Source organism: Argentina silus (assembly GCF_951799395.1).
Source record: "Argentina silus genome assembly, chromosome: Y".
NCBI lineage: Eukaryota > Metazoa > Chordata > Actinopteri > Argentiniformes > Argentinidae > Argentina > Argentina silus.
Genome location: NC_139654.1, coordinates 51,530,495 through 51,552,668, shown reverse-complemented (window position 1 = coordinate 51,552,668; position 22,174 = coordinate 51,530,495). Strand labels below are relative to the sequence as shown.

General features: G+C 42.5%; 1 protein-coding gene and 1 long non-coding RNA gene across 3 annotated transcripts; both read right to left on the bottom strand.

Annotated features, from left to right (window-relative positions):
- Window positions 1-1,538: 1,538 nt before the first annotated feature.
- LOC310823797 lies at window positions 1,539-7,594 on the bottom strand. The gene is made up of 3 exons (XR_014554964.1): window positions 7,103-7,594; window positions 3,537-3,726; window positions 1,539-3,056 (listed from the first exon to the last, which is right to left on the bottom strand). It is a non-coding gene; the product is annotated as an uncharacterized lncRNA (long non-coding RNA).
- Window positions 7,595-7,637: 43 nt separating this feature from the next.
- LOC310823795 (uncharacterized protein) lies at window positions 7,638-19,415 on the bottom strand. 2 transcript variants are annotated; one of them, XM_083696652.1, is made up of 3 exons: window positions 19,322-19,415; window positions 12,987-13,438; window positions 7,638-11,030 (listed from the first exon to the last, which is right to left on the bottom strand). In XM_083696652.1, exons 2-3 carry the CDS (start codon window positions 13,342-13,344, stop codon window positions 9,508-9,510), a joined length of 1,881 nt encoding a protein of 626 aa, XP_083552778.1. In that variant the 5' UTR covers window positions 13,345-13,438; window positions 19,322-19,415; the 3' UTR covers window positions 7,638-9,507. The 2 variants fall into 2 exon arrangements, with proteins under 2 accessions (XP_083552778.1, XP_083552779.1); XM_083696653.1 differs by lacking the exon at window positions 19,322-19,415 and adding an exon at window positions 12,257-12,321 and having other exon boundaries at window positions 12,987-13,098.
- Window positions 19,416-22,174: the final 2,759 nt, after the last annotated feature.

Sequence of the window (22,174 nt, the reverse complement as noted above, 5' to 3'; positions counted from 1 at the left end):
AAACATCTGCCTGCATTAGACATACGGACCATGTTTTCCTTACCTGCGCTCATGCAATATTCACCGACCATCGACGTTTATAAAATTGTTATGATCAACCTGGTCAACTTCATCACGATCAGAGAAAGTTCAAGCAGATTTATGGGAACTTCCGGTTTTAAAAAAACTTCAAATTAAAAGATCGAAAAAAACATGTCTATCAAAACGTTGATATCGATATATTGTTATATATTGACAGTTGTTTCATTGATATTGATACAGTAATCATAATATATTAATTGCAAAAGAAAGAAAAAATAACAAGACATTTTTATCTGCACACATTGGGATATACAGAAAAACTGTTGGGTGTCTTAATATGTCGACTCAGCACAGTTCCTCGTAACCAAATCCACTGATTTTGAGAACATGGAGATGTCAGGGATTTCTGCTGGCTCTAATCCCATCCACAGGGCTGTGTTGGTATCTCCGCTGTGGTGACATTGTAAATATTTAACTAGCTCAGGGAATGCTGAATGATAGAAAATCAGGTCAAATCAGATGGTTGATGTTCAGAACCCAGTTAATTGTACAGTTTAGTACAATAAATGTTTTATATTGTAGTCTACTATAGACAGTGCTTGCAACATTGTAAGTAACACTTGCAACTTGTTAACCATCTAACGCTTGTCACATCACATACCACACTGTCAGTGCTGAGCAGACCTGGGTTCAGATCTTATTGGAAATCATTTCAAATACATAGCTGCGCTTGATTGTGTTTGCCTGTTGCAATTCAACCAATGGTAGAGTCTCAAAAGTGCAAACCCCGCCCACCTAGCCCTCCAGGCAGGCTCAAGCAAATGCTCAAATACTATTTGACCCAGTTCTGGTGGTGAGTTAGGAACAGTCACACACAGAGGAGGACATGGGAAAAGGACAGGAGGGCCAGCAGAAGCATGTTGATACTGAGGAGTATGAAGAGAGTGACAAAGGGATACATCTGTGCCTTAGCTTGACTTTATTTAGTTTTTACTTTCAATATTTAACCCAATAGCTATTTATATATAGATTTATATGGCTGAATGTGAAGTGAGGAAAGGCCCCCTATTGGTAGTGCTGTTCATGAAAAGATCATCTTCTCTGCCCCCTGCTGCACAGATTAACACATTGCAGCTAAAATGGTAGTTCATTATGATGAACCAATCATCAGTGAGCTTGCTGCCGAACTTTTAGTAGACTCTAAATGGAATCCTAAACCCTAACAGTTACATAACCCTAACCCTTAAACGTTTAAATTTCAACTTCAGTCGGGCCGTCCCAAGCATCCCATTTAGCATTTACCATAAACTCTCAGTTGCATCTTCCTGGCATTGCTTGACCTGGCTCAGAAATGGCATTGTGTTAATGTGATTCGCTTGTCAGTGTTAAACAGCCACAATATGACACCTTACAAGTAAACGAGTCACTGTAGATAATGTATGTGCGAGATGAATGAACACTCCCTGAGGGCTATATATGACCCTTTAAGGACAACAAAACAACAAACATTTTTTTTTCAAATATTTAATTAGGAATTAAAATCACCCCCTGAAATTAAAACCAAATAGACCCAAACCCTGAACTCTGCAAAGGTCCATCCAATTGGGAGCTGCTGCCTCTGCTGCTAAGTGTAGGTTGCATGTCTGCGTGGCTCTAGTTTCACACCTTCATAAAACACACAGGCCGGATTACAATGATACCACCCTCTCCCTGCTCCACTCTGCTCTGTACAAACACAACCTTATTTACCGCACTCATTCTCTCCAGCCCACCACCAGGGAGGGAGCCTGAAGGTAGAGGGAAGACAGACTGACAGGCCTCAGTATCCAGAATAGATACAAACACAACAGAGTCTTCTGTCGTTACAAGCAAATATACGTGACGTGGCGTGGCGTAGCCAACCAGTCCTCCTCGTCCTCTAGGGCTCCTGCCTCCTTGAAACTCCTCCCAAACTGGGAACAGTCGTTTGAACTCATTTGTGTATGCTCTGATGTGTCTTCAGGGTGAAAGAGTGACTGAAACACTTCCCACATTGGGAGCACCAGTATGGACTCTCTCCTGTGTATGTGTTCTCTGATGTTTCTTTAGTGCTCCTGCCTGGCTGAATCTCTTCCCACACTGGGAACAGTGGTATGGCTTCTCTCCTGTGTGTATTCTCTGGTGTGTCGTTAGGTCTCCTGCATGACTGAAACTCTTCCCACACTGGGAGCAGTGGTGCAGCCTCTCTCCTGTGTGTATTCTCTGGTGATTCTGCAAGGCTCCTGCCTGAATGAAACTCTTCCCACACTGGGAGCAGTGGTATGGCCTCTCTCCTGTGTGTATTCTCTGATGTATCTGTAAGGCTCCTGCTCTGTTGAAACTCTGCCCACACTGGGAGCATTGGTGCGGCCTCTCTGGTGATTCTGTAAGGCTCCTGCCTGAATGAAACTCTTCCCACACTGGGAGCAGTGGTATGGTCTCTCTCCAGTGTGTATTCTCTGATGTTTCTGTAAGGCTCCTGCCTGATTGAAACTTTTCCCACAGTGGGAGCAGTGGTATGGTCTCTCTCCAGTGTGTATTCTCTGGTGTGTCTTTAGGTCTCCTGCCATAGTGAAACTCTTCCCACAATGGGAGCAGTGATATGGCCTCTCTCCTGTGTGTATTCTCTGATGTGTCTTTAGGTTCCCCACATCCCTGAAACTCTTCTCACAGTGCGAGCATTGGTATGGCTTCTCTCCTGTGTGTATTCTCTGATGCCTCTTTAGGTTGCTCATTTGACCAAAACTCTTTCCACACTGAAGGCAAGGGTGAGTCTTCTCTCCTCCGTGAATCTGTGGTTGTGATTTAAAGTGAGTTGAACAAATGAAACTCACTGCAATCTAAACACGGACGGGACCTGCAGGTGTGATTTCTCAAATCCTTTTGCTCATAGAAACTACTGAAGCAGTCCATGCAGTGATGATTCTTCCATCTTGAGCACCTCTCTCTGTGTTGTTTATGGTTTCCTGATGCGGTGGAGCTGGGCTCGCTGTCTGAGCCTGGGTTGGAGCTCTCTCCTGTAAGAATAGGAACATATACAGGATTAGAAACAATATGAGAACAAGTACTGCTTCCATAGACTCAGCAGTGCCAGAAGTAACACAACATCTCCGGGGTCTGCAGACACTGTGGGAACTTGAGGTTGTCAGAGTGTGTTGATATTACAACAAATGCAAATGGGTACCTAATCAATGTTTGATGATTAACTTACTGATTAACATGATTAACTCACTGATAAACTTAAAGCATATTTATTATAGGCCTACCTTTGACTACCACCCCGTTGCTCAAAAGTTGTAATTCTATGATCATTCATAAAAGTTGATATACATACATTTGAATGTTTCTTTGAGTGAATAAACAACTGCTATGGGGAAAATCATGGGAACATTTTTAAATAACTGTTTGATTGCATACACCGCTAAATATCTGCCAGTGCCCATTGACTTACTAAAGAATTTGGCCTGGCCTTAGCCAAATACATAACATGAACTCACCGTCTTTCTCCTCCACTTCCTCTCCTCCTTCCTCCTCTTTCACTGCCACATTGAGTTCCAGTGTCTGACTGCAGTCCTCCAGCTTCACCGCCACCATCTCTGGACCCCACGGTGTGCTTTTCTGCTTTTCTTCACAGCAACAACTCTGTGGACTTGGGTTCAGAAATAGTAGCTGGACTGTGAGGTGGATCTGTGTAGTGTAAACAAATGAAGCACAAACAGTCAAGGGTAAATTTTACAATCCGTACCAAAAAAAAACAAATCGGACTCAACAACTTGTTACTCTGCTAGCTATGCTACTTGCCTGTGAACAGGGGTGTTAAAAACAGGTAGGATATGATGAATTATTATGGGAATACAATAAAATATCAGCTATACATAAAATATTTGTATATAATCACACTTCACTTGAGCGTCATAAATCAATTTTGATCATTTGATCTGGGACCAGCTTCACGTGTCAGGATAAATTCCACTCAGGGTGCACAGATGGCTCGGGTAGCGTTCGGGGTACTCAGATGCTCGGGTAGTGTGATCAGATGCTTGGCGCATCTATTTCCACATCATTTCCGGGTTTTGATATTGCACAATAAATTGTGAGTGCACATGTATTTAATTATTTCAGGTCCATTTTTTTTGTGTGTGCAATTTAGCTAAGCTAATGTATTTATGGATCGTAAATTAGGTATGCGTTTGTATCGAGCTAGCTTTATGTAGAGAGTCACTACAGTATTTATCCAATTCAACATTAGGCAGCCATAAGTGATGTTCAACTCAATCGTTAAAATGAAATCACCCGAGTACATTTTCACACCGTGACAGATGCTTTTGGCTCGTAGGGTGTCCATATATTTTATCGACTGAGTGGCTCTTATAAGAGCCTTTGTGTATGTGCTCGTCTACACAGTGCCAGTGGCAGTGAGACCTTCCCGGGGGCTCTTGAGGGGCAGACGGTTGCCCTTGTTAGTGAGGTGAACACCATCAGCCCTGTAGAGCGTGGAGCCTCCGTACTTAATGCATGGGTGCCTGATGTTTCCCTTCAGGAAAGCTAACATCATAAAATAACAACATTTTTGGTAACTTTTTTTCTTCATTTTCACAAACTGAACTGCCAACGATAATGTACCTGTTCAACTTGTTTATTTTATTTGCTCATTCTCTTCATCCTGTTCTCACATCTTTAAATGTTCCAAGATATTAATTGTCATCTCACCTGTAGCCTATGCAACAACATAGTATTGTTACAATGTACCAAGGTAAAATGCCTGTTTTACATACTCTGAGCAAAATAAACAAAAACACATATAGCTTACATATAGTACTGACACTCACTCCGTGGTGGTGTGTCCAGGTATGGGAGCTGAACGACGCAGTGACTATGACCTTCACTGTTGGAGATAACACACATTCTTATACGGGGGGGGGGGGGGGGGGGTGTCTGTAATGTCATGTGTATGTTTAATGTAAAATCAAACATTTTTAGACCGTTTCTCCTCAGATCAGCTGATATTTTGCCGCCTTTTTATCCAACCATTCCTTTTCATCTATCCGACCATCCCACCTTTGTTCATTTTGTAATAAAAAGTATGAACCTGGATATGTTTTGGTGAACTTATTGAGCCAACATACAGTAGTTATGGGGTTCTTGTTGATTAACTATTATGCTACATTACACAGCACAAAACTAGCTAGATACAAAAGCATATCAGCTAAATGACACCCCAAAAAATCTATTAAATAGACATGCACTCATAATTCGGATTATTGCACAATAGATGCTCCAAGCATCTGCGCAGAGCATCTGAGCACCCCGAACGCTACCCGAGTCATCTGTGCAACCCGAGTTGGATATATCCTTACACCGGTAATTTCATTGATGCCACTTTCATGTAAACAAAAGCAATGCACACAGATTCAGTGCAGGAAAGCACTGTGTGCTGGGAACCGCTGGTGCTGTGGTAGTGCAACACAAACTACTAGGACAACTTTATAAAATGCCAAAAACAAGAAAGATTTATTTACAATAAAAATAACAAACAACACGGGGGGACTAAGGGGAGGACGCCAGATGGCGCCAAATAAATGAAAATAAAAATAACACCCAAGCTATAATTCTAATCCTACCTGTTCTAATTACAAAGTCTGCTATCTGACTAACTGTCTTGCCCGCCTACCCTAAACCCAAAATACAAGAGGTGGCGCCTATGTATATAGACAAAACCAAACCTGCGTGATGGAGGTGTAAGCCCATGGGCGTCTTACCTGCCTACCCTGGGGCTAACTACAGGTGTGGCGTAACACTCCCACCCATAAAGAGCAAACCTGTAGGGATTGCGATGCAAAAGGAATAGTACAAACTAAATATACATGTCATGGTCATTTTTTTTTCTCTCAACAAAACAAATGTTGTACAATGAAACAAAAACAAAACGTTGCGCGAGAAAGCGCATCAGCCAGAACATTCTCAGAACCCTTCTTGTGCTTGACCACTAAATTATAACTCTGTACCATTAAGGCCCACCACATGAGCCAGTGGTTGTGCATCCTATTTAAAAAAACAAACTAAAGGATTGTGGTCTGTATACACAACGACAGGGAGAACGTTAGAACCAACATGAACCTCAAAGAATTGTAGGGCGAGCAACAAAGCAAGAGTCTCCTGTTCAATGGTGGAGTACCGAGACTGACAGTCTTTAAACTTGCAGAAAAGACTGGGTGATCAATACCATCTGCATCTTCCTGCAGCAAGACAGCACCAGCACCAAGCTGTGATAGCTGAGACCTTGGCAGTAAGAGTACAGACTTTACCTCGCCTCATCTGCCTACCAAGATATATGACCATAGCTTTCCCAAACTCACACATGGTGAGGTTCAAGGTCAATTACCTCTTGGCCAAACACTCAAACACAACTCTCAAAGAACTCAGATGTTCAGACCAGGTGGCAGAGTAGACAACTAAATCATCCAAGTAAGCGGTACAATTCAGAACACCGGCCAGTACAATATTTATCAGGCGCTGGAACGTAACAGGTGCATTGCGCATTCCAAACGCCATAACAGTATATTGCAAGAAACTGTCAGGGGTGACAAAACCAGAAATCTCCGAAGCATGAGGAGTTAGTGGAACTTGCCAATAGCCTTTAAGCAAGTCTAACTTGCTGACAAATCTAGCTGAACCAATAGTATCTATGCAGTCGTCTAACTGGGGCAAAGGAAAAGAGTCTGGCACCGTGACAGCGTTCACTTTCCTATAATCAGTACATAACCTAACTGTACCATCAGGCTTAGGGATCAAAATACAAGGAGAACTCCACTGACTGGAGCTGGGTACAGCCAAATTATTCTCCAGTAAATAAGCCACCTCCTGTTTCATGATCGACCTTTTGGACATGTTGACACGGTACGCATGCTGCTTGATGGGGGCAGCATCACCAACGTCCAAATCGTGCTCCAGGACAGTAGTGCGACTGGGGACATCACTAAGAAGACAGGGAAATTCGCTCACTAAAGCTACAATATTAGAGGAGCCATTACTGACATTGGAAACAGCTGTCTGCATCTCTTACCTGCGCTCATGCAATATTCACCGTCCATCGACGTTTATAATCTTTATTCACTTTATAAACTATTATGCTCAACTTCGTCACGACCAGGGAGAAGAGAAGGGAGATCTGTCCGAGGAGTATCTGCGCTATCCGGCTCCTGCAAACAGAAAATTATACACGCGATGCGCGCGCAGATGCAGGACGAAAAAGCACAGCATATCAGTTCCTCTCGGTTTTTTCATCCAGATTAAACTTCAGCACATATTAGCCTGATTCCGGGCAGCCATTGACATTTGAGGCGAATGAAACAGCTGCCTGCATTGCAAATACGGGCTATGTTTTCCTTACTTGCGCTCATGCGAAATTCACTCGACCTGCCGAACCTCGTCACGGCCAGGGAGAAGAGAGAGAAGAAGCCAGCAGATGAAAGGGGACTTCCGGTTTTGTGAAAACTTCAAAATAAAAGATAGGAATATGTCTAATAAAACGTTCAAATAGATATTGGAAAGTTGTTTCACTTATATTGACTCAGTAATCAACATATATGGACTGCAAATGACAAAATAATGAAACACAATGTTTAATCAAATTAATAAATTGATATTACTCCTATCTACCATGTACACATTGCGTTATACACCCAAAAAATAACTACTGAGTGTGTCTCAGTGTAAGTGGGGTGGGAAATACTCAGTTCACACAGTCCCTAGTAACCTAATCCACTGAGTTTGAGCAAAAACATTTCTGTCGGGTCTAATGGTGCATTCATGACCAACTCAAAAACTCAAAATTCACCTGTGATCTCAGACCTACAAGTTCAAAGCATTCAAGTGATTTGAGGTTGGAAACTCCAAACAACACTTGCAGGGCGTAACGTTGGCCAGATACAGTGCCCTCCATAAGTATTGGAAAGAGGAGGCATTTTGCCTTCTTTTAGCTCTATACTCCCAACAGTTTGGATTTGAAATCAAACAATTTAGAAAGTACAACATGTTTTCAAAAGTATTGGATGAAATCATATAATGTCCAAATAAAGTACTCATGTTTAGTATTTGGTTGACAATCCATTGCATGCAATAACTGCATGAAGTCTGCGACCCATTGACCACACAAGATGCTGAGTATATTCTCTGGTTATGCTCTGCCAGGCCTGCAGCCATCTTCAGCTGTTGTTTGTTTTGAGGTCTTTTTTACCTAAAATCTTATCAAGAAATTAAATGAATGTTCAATTGGATTTAAATCTGACGATTGATTTAGCCAGTCAAGAACTTTCCATTTTGTGGCCCTGAAAAACTCCCTTGTTGCAATGGCAGTATGTTTGGGGTCATTGTCTTACTGTATGATATAGCACCATCCAATGAATTTGGAGGCATTTGGTTGTACTCAAGCAGACAATATGTTTCTGTACACTTCAGAATACATTCTGCTGCTGCTGTCAGCAGTAACGTCATCAATTAAGACAAGTTAGCCAGTTCTTGTGGTAGCTATACATGGCCAAATCATAGCACCCCCTGTGTCACAGATGAGGTGGTATGCTGTAAATCTTGGGCAGGTTGCATGTCTGCGTGGCTCCAGTTTCATAACTTCATAAAACACACATGCCGGTTTACATTCTCAGTAGCCTACAGACAGACAGACACACCTTACGTCATGATACTATCCTCTCTCTGCTCTGATCTTTAAAAACACAACTTTAATTAAAGCAGTCATACCCCATCGCCAGGGAGGGAGTGTGAAGGTAGAGAGTACAGTGGTTCATTCTGTTGGCTGTCTGGAGTATCTGAGGTAGATGAGTAGACCAAGACAGACTGACAGGCCTCAGTATCCAGAATAGATACACAATAGAGTATTCTGTCCTTACAAGCAAATGTACATACTGTCAGTGTTTGACTTGGGATGAAAGAGGTACAGGAACTATTCATCTTATATGAGAGGATTTGTTCTAAACACCCGAGGAACAGAGTAGATACATTTCTGATATGATATGGATGCAAAGCCATGTGTGTAGCAACAACCTCTAGTTCCATTGCGTTCAGGAGAACGGTGGAAGACTTGGGAAAGGGACTAGAAGGCCAGCAGAAGCATGTCTGCTACTGAGGAGTATGAAGAGAGTGACAGAGATCTGTGCCTGAGCTTGATTTTATCTTGTTTTTGTTTTGCAATATTTGCCCAAAATGTAAACCTGTGCAAAGAGCTATTTATATATATTTCTACAGCTGAAAGTAAAGTGAAGTGAGGAAATGCCCCCTATTGGTAGTACTGTAAGTGAACAGAGAATCTTCTCTGCCCCCTGCTGTACAGATGAACACATTGCAGCTAAAATGTAAGTTGGTTATCACAAACCAATCATCAGTGGACTTGCTACCAAACTATTAGATGCTAATAAACCATTGTCAACTTCAGTGGGGTGGAGGTTAGGTGAAGGATTAGGATGAAGCAGTTGTATGCACTTGTATGTGTATTCTCTGGTGTGTCTTTAGGCTGCTAGAGCGATTGAAAGTCTTCCCGCACTGGGAGCAGTGGTATGGCCTCTCTCCTGTGTGTATTCTCTGATGTGTCTTTAGGCTGCTAGAGCGATTGAAAGTCTTCCCGCACTGGGAGCAGTGGTATGGCTTCTCTCCTGTGTGTATTCTCTGGTGTGTTTGCAAGGCTCCTGCCTTGTTGAAACTTTTCCCACAGTGGGAGCAGTGGTATGGTCTCTCTCCAGTGTGTATTCTCTGGTGTCTCTTTAGGTCTCCTGCCATAGTGAAACTCTTCCCACACTGGGAGCAGTGATAGGGCCTCTCTCCTGTGTGTATTCTCTGATGTGTCTTTAGGCTGCTAGAGTGATTGAAAGTCTTCCCACACTGGGAGCAGTGGTATGGCTTCTCTCCTGTGTGTATTCTCTGATGTGCCTTCAGGGATCCTGCCTGGTTGAAAGTCTTCCCACACTGGGAGCAGTGGTATGGCTTCTCTCCTGTGTGTATCCTCTGGTGTGTTTGCAAGGCTCCTGCCTGGTTGAAACTCTTCCCACACTGGGAGCAGTGGTATGGCTTCTCTCCTGTGTGTATTCTCTGGTGTGTTTGCAAGGCTCCTGCCAAATTGAAACTTTTCCCACAGTGGGAGCAGTGGTATGGTCTCTCTCCAGTGTGTATTCTCTGGTGTGTCTTTAGGTTGCTAGAGTGATTGAAAGTCTTCCCACACTGGGAGCAGTGGTATGGCTTCTCTCCTGTGTGTATTCTCTGGTGTGTTTGCAAGGCTCCTGCCTTGTTGAAACCTTTCCCACAGTGGGAGCAGTGGTATGGTCTCTCTCCAGTGTGTATTCTCTGGTGTGTCTTTAGGGATCCTGTCTTGTTGAAAGTCTTCCCACACTGGGAGCAGTGATGGGGCCTCTCTCCTGTGTGTATTCTCTGATGTGCCTTTAGGGATCCTGTCTTGTTGAAATGCTTCCCACACTGAGAGCAGTGATATGGCCTCTCTCCTGTGTGCATTCTCTGGTGTGTTTGCAAGGCTCCTGCCTGACTGAAACTTTTCCAACAGTGGGAGCAGTGGTATGGTCTCTCTCCAGTGTGTATTCTCTGATGCACTTTTAGGTCTCCTGGATGACTGAAACTCTTCCCGCACTGGGAGCAGTGGTGTGGCCTCTCTCCTGTGTGTATTCTCTGATGTGTCTTTAGGTGCCCCACATCCCTGAAACTCTTCTCACAGTGCGAGCATTGGTATGGCTTCTCTCCTGTGTGTATTCTCTGATGCCTCTTTAGGTTACTCATATGACCAAAACTCTTTCCACACTGAAGGCAAGGGTGAGTCTCCTCTCCTCTGTGAGTCAAATCCTCTTGCTCATAGAAACTACTGAAGTAGTCCATGCACTGGTGATTCTTCTGTCTTAAGCTCCTCTGCCTGTGTTGTTTATGGTTTCCTGATGCGGTGGAGCTGGGCTCGCTGTCTAAGCCTTGGTTGGAGCTCTCTCCTGTAAGAATAGGAACATATACAGGATTAGAAAAGATGAGAACAAGTAGTGCTTCCACAGGCTCACCAGTGTCAGAAGTAACACATCTGGGGTCTGCAGAAACTGTGGGAACTTGAGGTTGTCAGAGTGTGTTGATATTACAACAAATGCAAATGAGTACCTCATCCAGTGTTTCCACTGGCCCCTCACTGCAAGATATTTACCCCCGCTGCTGTGGGACTTCTAGAATAAAAACTTAAAAATGGAGGTACGCAACAACATATAGTCTCTCTGCACTCTGACGGAGTGTCAACCACTCACGTTGCTAGTAGACTATAGGTGAGAGCGCAAATGCAGACACAGTTGAGTGATAGTGGGACAAGACCAGGTTTGAGCAGCGACAATAATGTAGAGAGATAGCTAGCTAGCACTAAGCTACACACTTTTTTCCACAAAACTTCCCCTTTACCATTTATTGGCGACTATGTTGTTGAATAGCTAGATGACAGTTATTTTCAATGTGACTATGCTAGATCACACAGTTCCTCAAGGTAATATTTAGCAATCAGTTTAAATGATGATACAAGCTGGGTCTAGCTAACATTAGTCAAATAAAATCTGCTTCATTTAACTTTCAGATGAGTTTGTAAAAGTATTTTTTACAGAAGAGAAAGATTGCCCCTGATGATGAAGAAGCGAAGAATAGTCAGGTAGGGAGAAGGCTCTGGGCTCTTGAAAATGCCCCTGTAATTTTGAAGGCGTACAAAGAAATGATGCCATCTAAAATATGTAGTGGTAAGTTGGCGAGTTGCTAAGGCATTGTAATGTCCCTAATAAAATACTTGAGAAAACGATCCTACTGATTTCTTTATCAAGTGTGTTTACTTTACTAGAAAGGTACGGCAAAGGCGAGTGCAGCAAGGGAGAGAGGAAAGTGGAGGAAGAGGGCAGAAGGGGAGGAAAGAGGAGGAGTAGAGGAGAGAGGAGGAGAGGAGATCTTCCAAGGCTTTAGCCATGGCTCTACATGTTGAGTCTATTCAGCATCACACCATGTGTCTTTAACGGCAGTAAATATATGCTGTAAATACATAGTGTAATATGAATTCAAGTCTCATCTAAATTGACATTCACCCAAACCAGTAGGGGGGCTATGTCAGCATGTGTGCACGCCCCTCCAACCCCCGCTACCGCCTAATCAATGTTCCATGATTAATGATTGTGTTAAGGCATATGTATTATAGGCCTACCTAAGACTCCGTTGCTCAACAGTTGTATTTTCATGATCAATTTTGTTTGAATGAATGAACAACTCCTGTGGAGAAATCATAGGAAAAACAAAAATAAATATACAAATACAGTGCCTTCAGAAAGTATTCAGACCCCTTCACTTTTTCCACATTTTGTTGTGTTATAGACTCAATTTAAAATTGATTAAATTAAAAGAATTTGCCATCAATCCACACACAATACCCCAGAATGACAAAACGAAAACACAGTTCCAGCCACTTTCTTTGCTATCACTTGAATTCATTGTTGCAAACACAATTATGGATATGAGATTATTAAGATATATTAGATTATTAAGTTATATTATATATTAAGATTTCCATTCAGGGATTATTTTTGGCCACTTGGTTATAGACCAATTTTGTAGAGTGACTGAGAGGATGTCCCATGCTTTTTCCTCCCCACCATTCAACTTTGAAGATTTTTATAAATCTCCTGTGGTGGATGTCTAGGTTTTGCAAAGGGTCTGAATACTTATGTACATGAGGTATTTCTGCATTTCTGCGATTTTAATAAATTTACTGACATTTCTAAAAATCTGTTTTCGCTTTGTCATTCTGGGGTATTGTGTGTGGATTGATGGCAAATTATTTTAATTTAATCCATTTTAAATTTAGTCTATAACACAACAAAATGTGGAAAAAGTGAAGGGGTCTGAATACTTTCCGAAGGTACTGTACATAATCTCACCTTCTTTCTCCTCCACTTCATCTTCTCCTTGCTCTTCTTTCATTATCACATCTTTATCCTCCGCTTCCTCTTCCTCCACCATCACATCCTTCTTTTCTTCTGCGTCTTCTCCTTCCTCCTCTTTCATATCTTCCTCCACCACTTCATATCCTCTTCCCTCTTCTTTCACCATCACATCTTCCTTCTCTTCCTCCTCTCTTCCTCCTCTCTTCCTCCTCTCTTCCACTTCCTCCTCCTCCTCCTCCTCTTCTTTCACCATCACATCTTTCTCCTTCACTTCCTTTCCTCCTTCCTCCTCTTTCACTACCACATTGAGTTCCAGTGTTTGACTGCAGTATTCCAGCTTCACTGCCACCATCTCTGGACCCCAAGGTGTGGTTTTCTGGACTGAAGAACCACAGCAACAACTCTGTGGACGGGTTCAGAAATAGTAGCTGGGCTGTGAGGTGGATCTGTAGTGTAAACAAATGAAGCACAAACAGTCACGGGTAAATTTCACAAACTGTACCAAAAAACCTAATCAGACTCTTAACTCGCTATTCTGCTAGCTATGCTAGCCTGTGGACAAGGGTATTAAAACATATAGGACATAATGAATTGTTATGGGAATACAATAAAATAAAATATAGACTATACATAAAATATTTGTATATTTTGACTAACACTTATGGAGACTCAAATAGTTCCTTCACGCAAACCTATGGAGCAAGTTGCCAGTCAACTGTTTGTTTGCCCGCGGAGCCAGTCTGAGAAATATTACTAGCTTACCTAATCATTTTCAAACTGTATAGATACTGTAAATTTAACTTGCATGGTTAAACCAATTCAAGAGTGAGATTTTCCAAATGGGGGTAGTTTTATTGTTTTACTTGAGAGTAGCCATGTATTGAGTAAATCTGGACGGATTTTTTGGAACTATTTGAAGCCTCCAGTAATTCCATTGGCACCACTCTTTTAAAATACCACTCTAAGGAGATGTATTTCATGTAAACAAGCGCAAAGCATGTGCAAATTCGGGGCGGAAAAGCACTGTTTTGTTGTCAGCACACCAGAGAACGTATATACAGTGGGGGAAATAATTATTTGATCCCCTGCTGATTTTGTTAGTTTGCCCGATTACAAAGAAATGAGTGGTCTATCATTTTTATGGTACTTTTATTTTAACAAATAGACACAGAATATCAACAAAGAAGTCCAGAAAAAACACATTATATAAAGTTATAAATTCATTTGCATTCGATCGAAGGAAATAAGTATTTGATCCCCTACAAACCAGCAAGAATTCTGGCTCATACAGACCGGTTATATGCCCATGAGGCACACAGATTAGTCCTGTCACTTTAGGAAAAGTACTCCTAATCTCTGCTTGTTATGGGTATAAAAGACACCTGTCAATAGAATCAATCTCTTCCATTCCAACCTCTCCACCACCATGGGCAAGACTAAAGAACATTCAAAGGACATCAGGGTAAGAGTTGTAGACCTGCACAAGGCTGGAATGGGCTACAAGACCATCAGCAAGAAGCTTGGTTAGAAGGAGACAACTGTTCTACATCTGTTCTACATCTCTGGTACCACTCTACTTGGGAGCACAAAGATGTTTGAGATGTATGGTCGCAGTAAACAGCCAGCAACATTTTCAATTCAAAACTCACCTCGCAACTCACATTCTGGAAGTGTTGAGGAGTAGAGTGGCACCAGAGATGTATTGAAATCTTAAAATTATTTTGAAGCACTTTTATTTTGAAGCCACGAAAACAGCGATAAGCGAAACTGAAAGTCATAATGGAGCTAGCTGGAGTTTATTGGAGCTCAGAGAACACAGGCGTGTTCTCAGATAGTAGCCTTAGTAGTCGTAGCCTTCTTCCGATCGGTGCAAATGTATTGTAACGAACGGCGGGGCAGAGTAGCTTGCCTTAAGCGGGTATCGAACTCGCAACCTTCCGCTTACAAACCGGCCGCGCTAGCCACAACACCAAGAGAGTTAACTCCCTTGGCGGAGCTGCTAACGGGCCTTACACAGGGTCGTTACAGTATGTAAATAAAAAAAAAAAAAAAACGCCCACGTTAAACTTGTTTAAGCATTTACAAATACTAAATACTTATTTAAATCAATTGTCCCCAACCACACTTTCTATTGGTTTTTCAAACCATCACTCAAATAAGTGCCAACCCTTGTTTTATCGTTAGGATTAACGATAAACGATAAACGATTAACGATTCACACAGCTCCGGAATCAAAAACGAATGAACCCAATATTATATGATTGTCTTCGCCAAAGTCTCATCGACAACAAACTGAAAACCGCTAACATATCCCGTTTGGGGCTTTTTTTATTTTAGAAATAATGTATCAGACGTGGGAGTGTGAACGAGAGGGAGAGCTAGCCAGGCTGCAACCGTGTTAGGCGGAGCGGAGTATTTTTGTACTACTGTCTGATGGCAAACTGCAATAATTTTTGACAAAACACTATCTAGCTTGCTACTTCTGTTCAATAGCAAGCTTGGAGTGTCAGACATTTCGTCGATAAACTACGACAAAGGTTATTTTATGAGCCATGAACAAGGCATGAATAAAGGCACATAAGAGTAGCTATATGTTTGTGCACAGGCGTGTGCGTGCGTGCGTGTGTGTGTGTGTGTGTGTGAAGGAGTCTCTGGGAGGAGAGAGACGAGTTTGACAGAGATAACTTTTGAACGTGGTAGATACTCAGATGCTGCTAGGGAAGTTTACAAGGATTTAGTGACTACCATGGGGGTTAGTTTAACCAAATCATCAGAAGTGGTCAACAGGTTGTTTTGGAGAAGTTTTAAGGGTCCAAGATGGGCATACTTTCAAGCTGTATGCAAAATATTCCAATGTTCATGCAGGATTGTGTAGACACGTACCTCTGCCATCGTACTTGAAGTTCATATTGCAATCTGGACGCAAAAGCGTTTCCTGCTGGCAACATCACTACTGCATCCCTCTCCCAACAATCATGCTTTACCGCTATAGCCTATATATGTGCAGTAGGTTAGTTTTTTATTTATAAATATATATATATAGCAGTAAAGCATGACTGTTGATAAAAAATGGTCACAATTTTATGAGATTATCTGTCATTAAAAGCTTAGTTTGAGCAGGTTTCAGCTATTACAATATGGGTAAAAGTAATAAACATCATTTGTTCCTTAACTAAATAATAGTATATAGTTGCTTATATTCTGGCCAGAGGGAGCTGACTCAGCGCTCCAGCAGCGTTTTGGAAACACTGACTGGGGTGTGTTTGCCACTCAGGCCACCCATGACTCCCACACGGACATTGATTCATATGCCTCCTCTGTTTTGGACTACATCAATTCCAACATCAACAGTGTCACCACACTCAAGCAGATCACCACTTTCCCTAATCAGAAGCCATGGATGAACAGTGAGGTCCGACTCCTGCTGAAGGCACACGACATTGCCTTCAGATCAGGGGATGCTCGGGCCTATAGCTCATCCAGGGCTAATCTGCAGAGGGGCATCAAAAAGGCCAAGCACAACCACAAGCTGAGGATAGAGGATCACTTCAGGAACAACTCTGACCCCCGACGCATGTGGCAGGGCATCCAGGCCATCACAGACTACAAACCAACTAACACCCCACCCCTCTCCGTTGACGCCTCCCTCCCTGATGAGCTGAACCACTTCTACGGCCGCTTTGACAGGGACAACAAGGAGGTGGCCATCAAGGCTGTGCTCCCTGCGGATCACCAGCCCCTCACTCTCTCCCACCGACGTGTGTGCGGCACTGAGCAGGACTAACGCACGCAAGGCTGCTGGTCCTGATGGGATCCCCGGACGCGTCCTCAGGGCCTGCGCTGTGCAGCTGACTAAGGTTTGGACTGACATATTCAACCTGTCCCTAGCCCAAGCAGCTGTCCCCGCGTGCTTCAAAACCACCTCCATCGTGCCGGTGCCAAAACACTCCACTGCAACGAGCTTAAATGACTTCCGACCAGTGGCACTCACGCCCATCATCATGAAGTGCTTCGAGAGGCTGGTCTTAGCTCAACTCAAGACCTGCCTACCACCCACACTGGACCCCTTTCAATTCGCCTACCGGCAGAACAGGAGTACAGAGGATGCCATTTCAACGGCACTTCACTCCGCCCTGTCCCACCTCGACAAGACTAACTCTTATGTGAGAATGCTGTTCATTGACTTCAGTTCAGCATTCAACACCATCATCCCCTCCAAACTGATCTCCAAACTCAGGCAACTGGGCATCAACTCCTCCCTCTGCAACTGGATTCTGGACTTCCTAACCAACAGGCCGCAGTCTGTTAGGCTTCACAACCACACCTCTTCAACCCTCACCCTGAACACTGGCGTTCCACAAGGCTGTGTGCTGAGCCCCCTCCTTTACTCCCTCTTCACCTACGACTGCACACCTGTACATGGCTCAAACACCATTGTTAAGTTTGCAGACGACACAACAGTGATCGGTCTCATCAGCAACAACGATGAGTCGGCCTACAGGGAGGAGGTCCAGCACCTAACAGTGTGGTGCAACGACAATAACCTGGCTCTCAACACCAGGAAGACCAAAGAACTCATTGTGGACTTCAGGAAGTCTAAAGCTGGCGCACACACCCCCATCCTCATCAACGGGACTGAGGTGGAGCGAGTCACCAGCTTCAAGTTTCTGGGTGTCCACATCTCTGAGGACCCCTCCTGGACCCTCGACACCTCCACCCTGATAAAGAAGGCTCACCAGCGTCTCTTCTTCCTGAGGAGACTAAAGAAGGTCCATCTGTCTCCTCAGATCCTGGTGAACTTCTACCGCTGCACCATCGAGAGTATCCTTACCAACTGTGTCACAGTATGGTATGGCAACTGCTCGGCATCGGACCGGAAAGCACTGCAGAGGGTGGTGAAAACTGCCCAACGCATCACCGGTTCCTCACTCCCCTCCATCGAGGCTGTCCAGGGCAAACGATGCTTGCGTAAGGCACGCAGCATCGTCAAGGACATTTCTCACCCCAACCATAGACTTTTCACCTCACTCCCCTCCGGGAGGCGCTACAGGTCTCTCCGCACCCGAACCAGCAGGTTCAGAGGCAGCTTCTTCCCTGCGGCTGTCACCCTACTGAACTTGAACACTGCACCTACCTGACAACCTACCAACCCCTGCAACCCCTGCAACCCCCCCCCCCCCACCCACCCACCCACCCGGACAATTGCACTATTACTCCCCTCCCCTGCTCTTACTCAATACCACTGCTCTTCTGTACATATCTGTCCATACTGTTCATAATGCACATAATGCACATATCCTTATATTTTCTTTAATACTACTGCACATACTGTACATACCTGTTTATACTGTTTATACGGCATTCCATATTTATATTTATTCTGCTATCTACCTCATGTTACTGTTAATACATATATACTGCTAGACTGCATTACCTATACAGCTCATATGCTGCTACACTGTTCATACTGTAACTATTTATTCTGCTATAATGCTACTGCTTACTCATATACTGCTTATACTGCACTGCTTATATTATACTGCACTACTTACTGCTCATATATTGCACTACCTGTAAATACTGTTCATTGCACTTTCTGCTATTTTGCACTTCTGGTTAGACGCTAACTGCATTTCGTTGTCTCTGTACTTGTACTCTGCACAATGACAATAAAGTTGAATCTAATCTAATATTGACTAATAAGAGCTCATGACTAACTTTACATGGCCATATGGGAACAAATGCTCTTGAAGAAGATACATAGGATAGGAGACGATAACAGCTTGATAAATAGTATCAATGTTTTCCATTCATTTCAACGAGACTGCTTTACTCCAACCTCCTCCACCGCTAGGTTGTAAAGGTGGTTTTCGGGTACTATTTAACGTAAATGAAAGCTAATCAAACATGTTATGGGCAACACATATTTGAAGTCTGTTCATTTTATTGTATATATATTTATATATTTCGATCTATATTGTCGGAATGACCGAACAGTTGTATTGACAATGGGCAACTGACCTGGATATCGGGAAGAAAACAGGAAGCGTAACGTGAAATCAAAATCATTACGTTATTGTTAAATACCCAAATATATCATGTTTTACAGTTAAGATGTTGTCTGATGTCTCAGAAATCGTCGATCATAATACGGACTGTTCCACGCGGTTCATTTCATCCAGATAAAACTGCAGGACATACTGGCCGAACATACTGGCCACGCGGTTCATTTCATCCAGATAAAACTGCAGGACATACTGGCCGAGCCATTGACATTTGAGGAATGAAACATCTGCCTGAATTAGACATACGGACCATGTTTTCCTTACCTGCACTCATGCAATATTCACCGACCATCGACGTTTATAAAATTGTTATGATCAACCTGGTCAACTTCATCACGATCAGAGAAAGTTCAAGCAGATTTATGGGAACTTCCGGTTTTAAAAAAACTTCAAATTAAAAGATCGAAAAAAACATGTCTATCAAAACGTTGATATCGATATATTGTTATATATTGACAGTTGTTTCATTGATATTGATACAGTAATCATAATATATTAATTGCAAAAGAAAGAAAAAATAACAAGACATTTTTATCTGCACACATTGGGATATACAGAAAAACTGTTGGGTGTCTTAATATGTCGACTCAGCACAGTTCCTCGTAACCAAATCCACTGATTTTGAGAACATGGAGATGTCAGGGATTTCTGCTGGCTCTAATCCCATCCACAGGGCTGTGTTGGTATCTCCGCTGTGGTGACATTGTAAATATTTAACTAGCTCAGGAAATGCTGAATGATAGAAAATCAGGTCAAATCAGATGACATCAGATGGTTGATGTTCAGAACCCAGTTAATTGTACAGTTTAGTACAATAAATGTTTTATATTGTAGTCTACTATAGACAGTGCTTGCAACATTGTAAGTAACACTTGCAACTTGTTAACCATCTAACGCTTGTCACATCACATACCACACTGTCAGTGCTGAGCAGACCTGGGTTCAGATCTTATTGGAAATCATTTCAAATACATACAGTCATGAGAAAAAGTTAGGACACCCCCCAAAATATTAAGTTATTCTCTTAAAAATATGGACATATCAATATGTTATCTTCTTTCTAACAATGTCTATAGATAAAGGGGATGTAATTGAACAAAAAACTATGAAAATGTAACTTTGTAATCATTTATTTAACGAAAAATTAACAATAATGCCAATTCCCACTGAGGAAAAAGTTAGGACACCCTATGCCCTAATAGCTAGTATTGCCCCCCTTGGCTGAAATAACCTCAATTAGACGTTTCTTATAACTGTCTACAGGTCTCTGACATCAATTGGGAGAAAGTTTTTCCCACTCCTCCTTGCAGAATTCTTTCAGCTGTGTGATGTTCGAGGGGTGTCTTGCATGCACAGCCAGTTTCAAATCAATCCACAGCATCTCAATAAGATTAAGATCCAGGCTTTGACTTGACCATTCCAGAACTCTCAATTTATTTTTCTTGAGCCATTCCTTGGTAGATTTACTGAAATGTTTTGGGTCATTGTCATGTTGCATGGTCCACATCTGCTTCAGCTTCAACTTTCGAACAGATGGTCTCACATTTTCCTCAAGCACCCTCTGATACAATACAAAATTCATAGTGGATTCTATGATGGTGAGCTGACCAGGCCCTGCTGCAGAAAAGCAGCCCCAAACCATGACATTTCCACCCCCATGCTTCACAGTTGGTATGAGGTTCTTGTTCTCAAATGCTGTCTTGGTTTTGCGCCAAACATGTCTACTCTTACTGTGCCCAAATAGTTCAACTTTGGATTCATCTGTCCAAAGCACATTGTTCCAGAAGTTCTGGTCTTTCTCTAGGTGTTCTCTGGCAAACTTTAGTCTTGCCCTGATGTTTTTTTTTTGACAGCAGGGGTTTCCTCCTTGCACACCTCCCATGTAATGCAAACTTGTTCAGTCTCTTTCTTATGGTGGATGCATGTACTTTGACATCAATTGTGGCAAGAGATACCTGTAGGTCTCGTGATGACATTCTGGGATTGTTGGAGACTTCTTTAAGCATCTTTCGGTCAGCTCTTATGCTGAACTTGCTTGGGCGGCCTGACCTGGCCATGTTGGTGGTGGTTTTAAATGTTCTCCACTTGTAAATTATTTTCCGGACAGTGGAATGGCCAATTTCGAATAGTTTGGAGATCTTTTTATATCCCTTCCCAGACTCATATGCATCTACAATTTTTCTTCTGAAGGCCTCAGAGAGCTCTTTTGATCTCGCCATGGTGATGCAACTCACTTCAACAATCAAGAGCAAACCAAACTAAATATCTGAGGCTTAAATAGGACAGGCTCCTCCAAAATCCTCTGTAACGATGTTCTAATCATTTGCACCTGATGTGGTGCTCTTTATTATAATTTTAGGCATTTTAAGTGGAACTAAATGTGGGGGTGTCCTAACTTTTTCCTCACAAGAAGATTGCATTTCTATTAATTACATTTTACCAATCATTTTTTAAATAATTTGTTTCAGTTGTATTTGTTTAGTTATATTACCTCAATTTTTCAATATTGTTCAAATGAATATCAAATGTCCATATGTTTGAATATGTTGAAGAAGACAAAGGTTTTCATAGGGTGTCCTAATGTTTTCTCATGACTGTAGCTGCGCTTGATTGTGTTTGCCTGTTGCAATTCAACCAATGGTAGAGTCTCAAAAGTGCAAACCCCGCCCACCTAGCCCTCCAGGCAGGCTCAAGCAAATGCTCAAATACTATTTGACCCAGTTCTGGTGGTGAGTTAGGAACAGTCACACACAGAGGAGGACATGGGAAAAGGACAGGAGGGCCAGCAGAAGCATGTTGATACTGAGGAGTATGAAGAGAGTGACAAAGGGATACATCTGTGCCTTAGCTTGACTTTATTTAGTTTTTACTTTCAATATTTAACCCAATAGCTATTTATATATAGATTTATATGGCTGAATGTGAAGTGAGGAAAGGCCCCCTATTGGTAGTGCTGTTCATGAAAAGATCATCTTCTCTGCCCCCTGCTGCACAGATTAACACATTGCAGCTAAAATGGTAGTTCATTATGATGAACCAATCATCAGTGAGCTTGCTGCCGAACTTTTAGTAGACTCTAAATGGAATCCTAAACCCTAACAGTTACATAACCCTAAC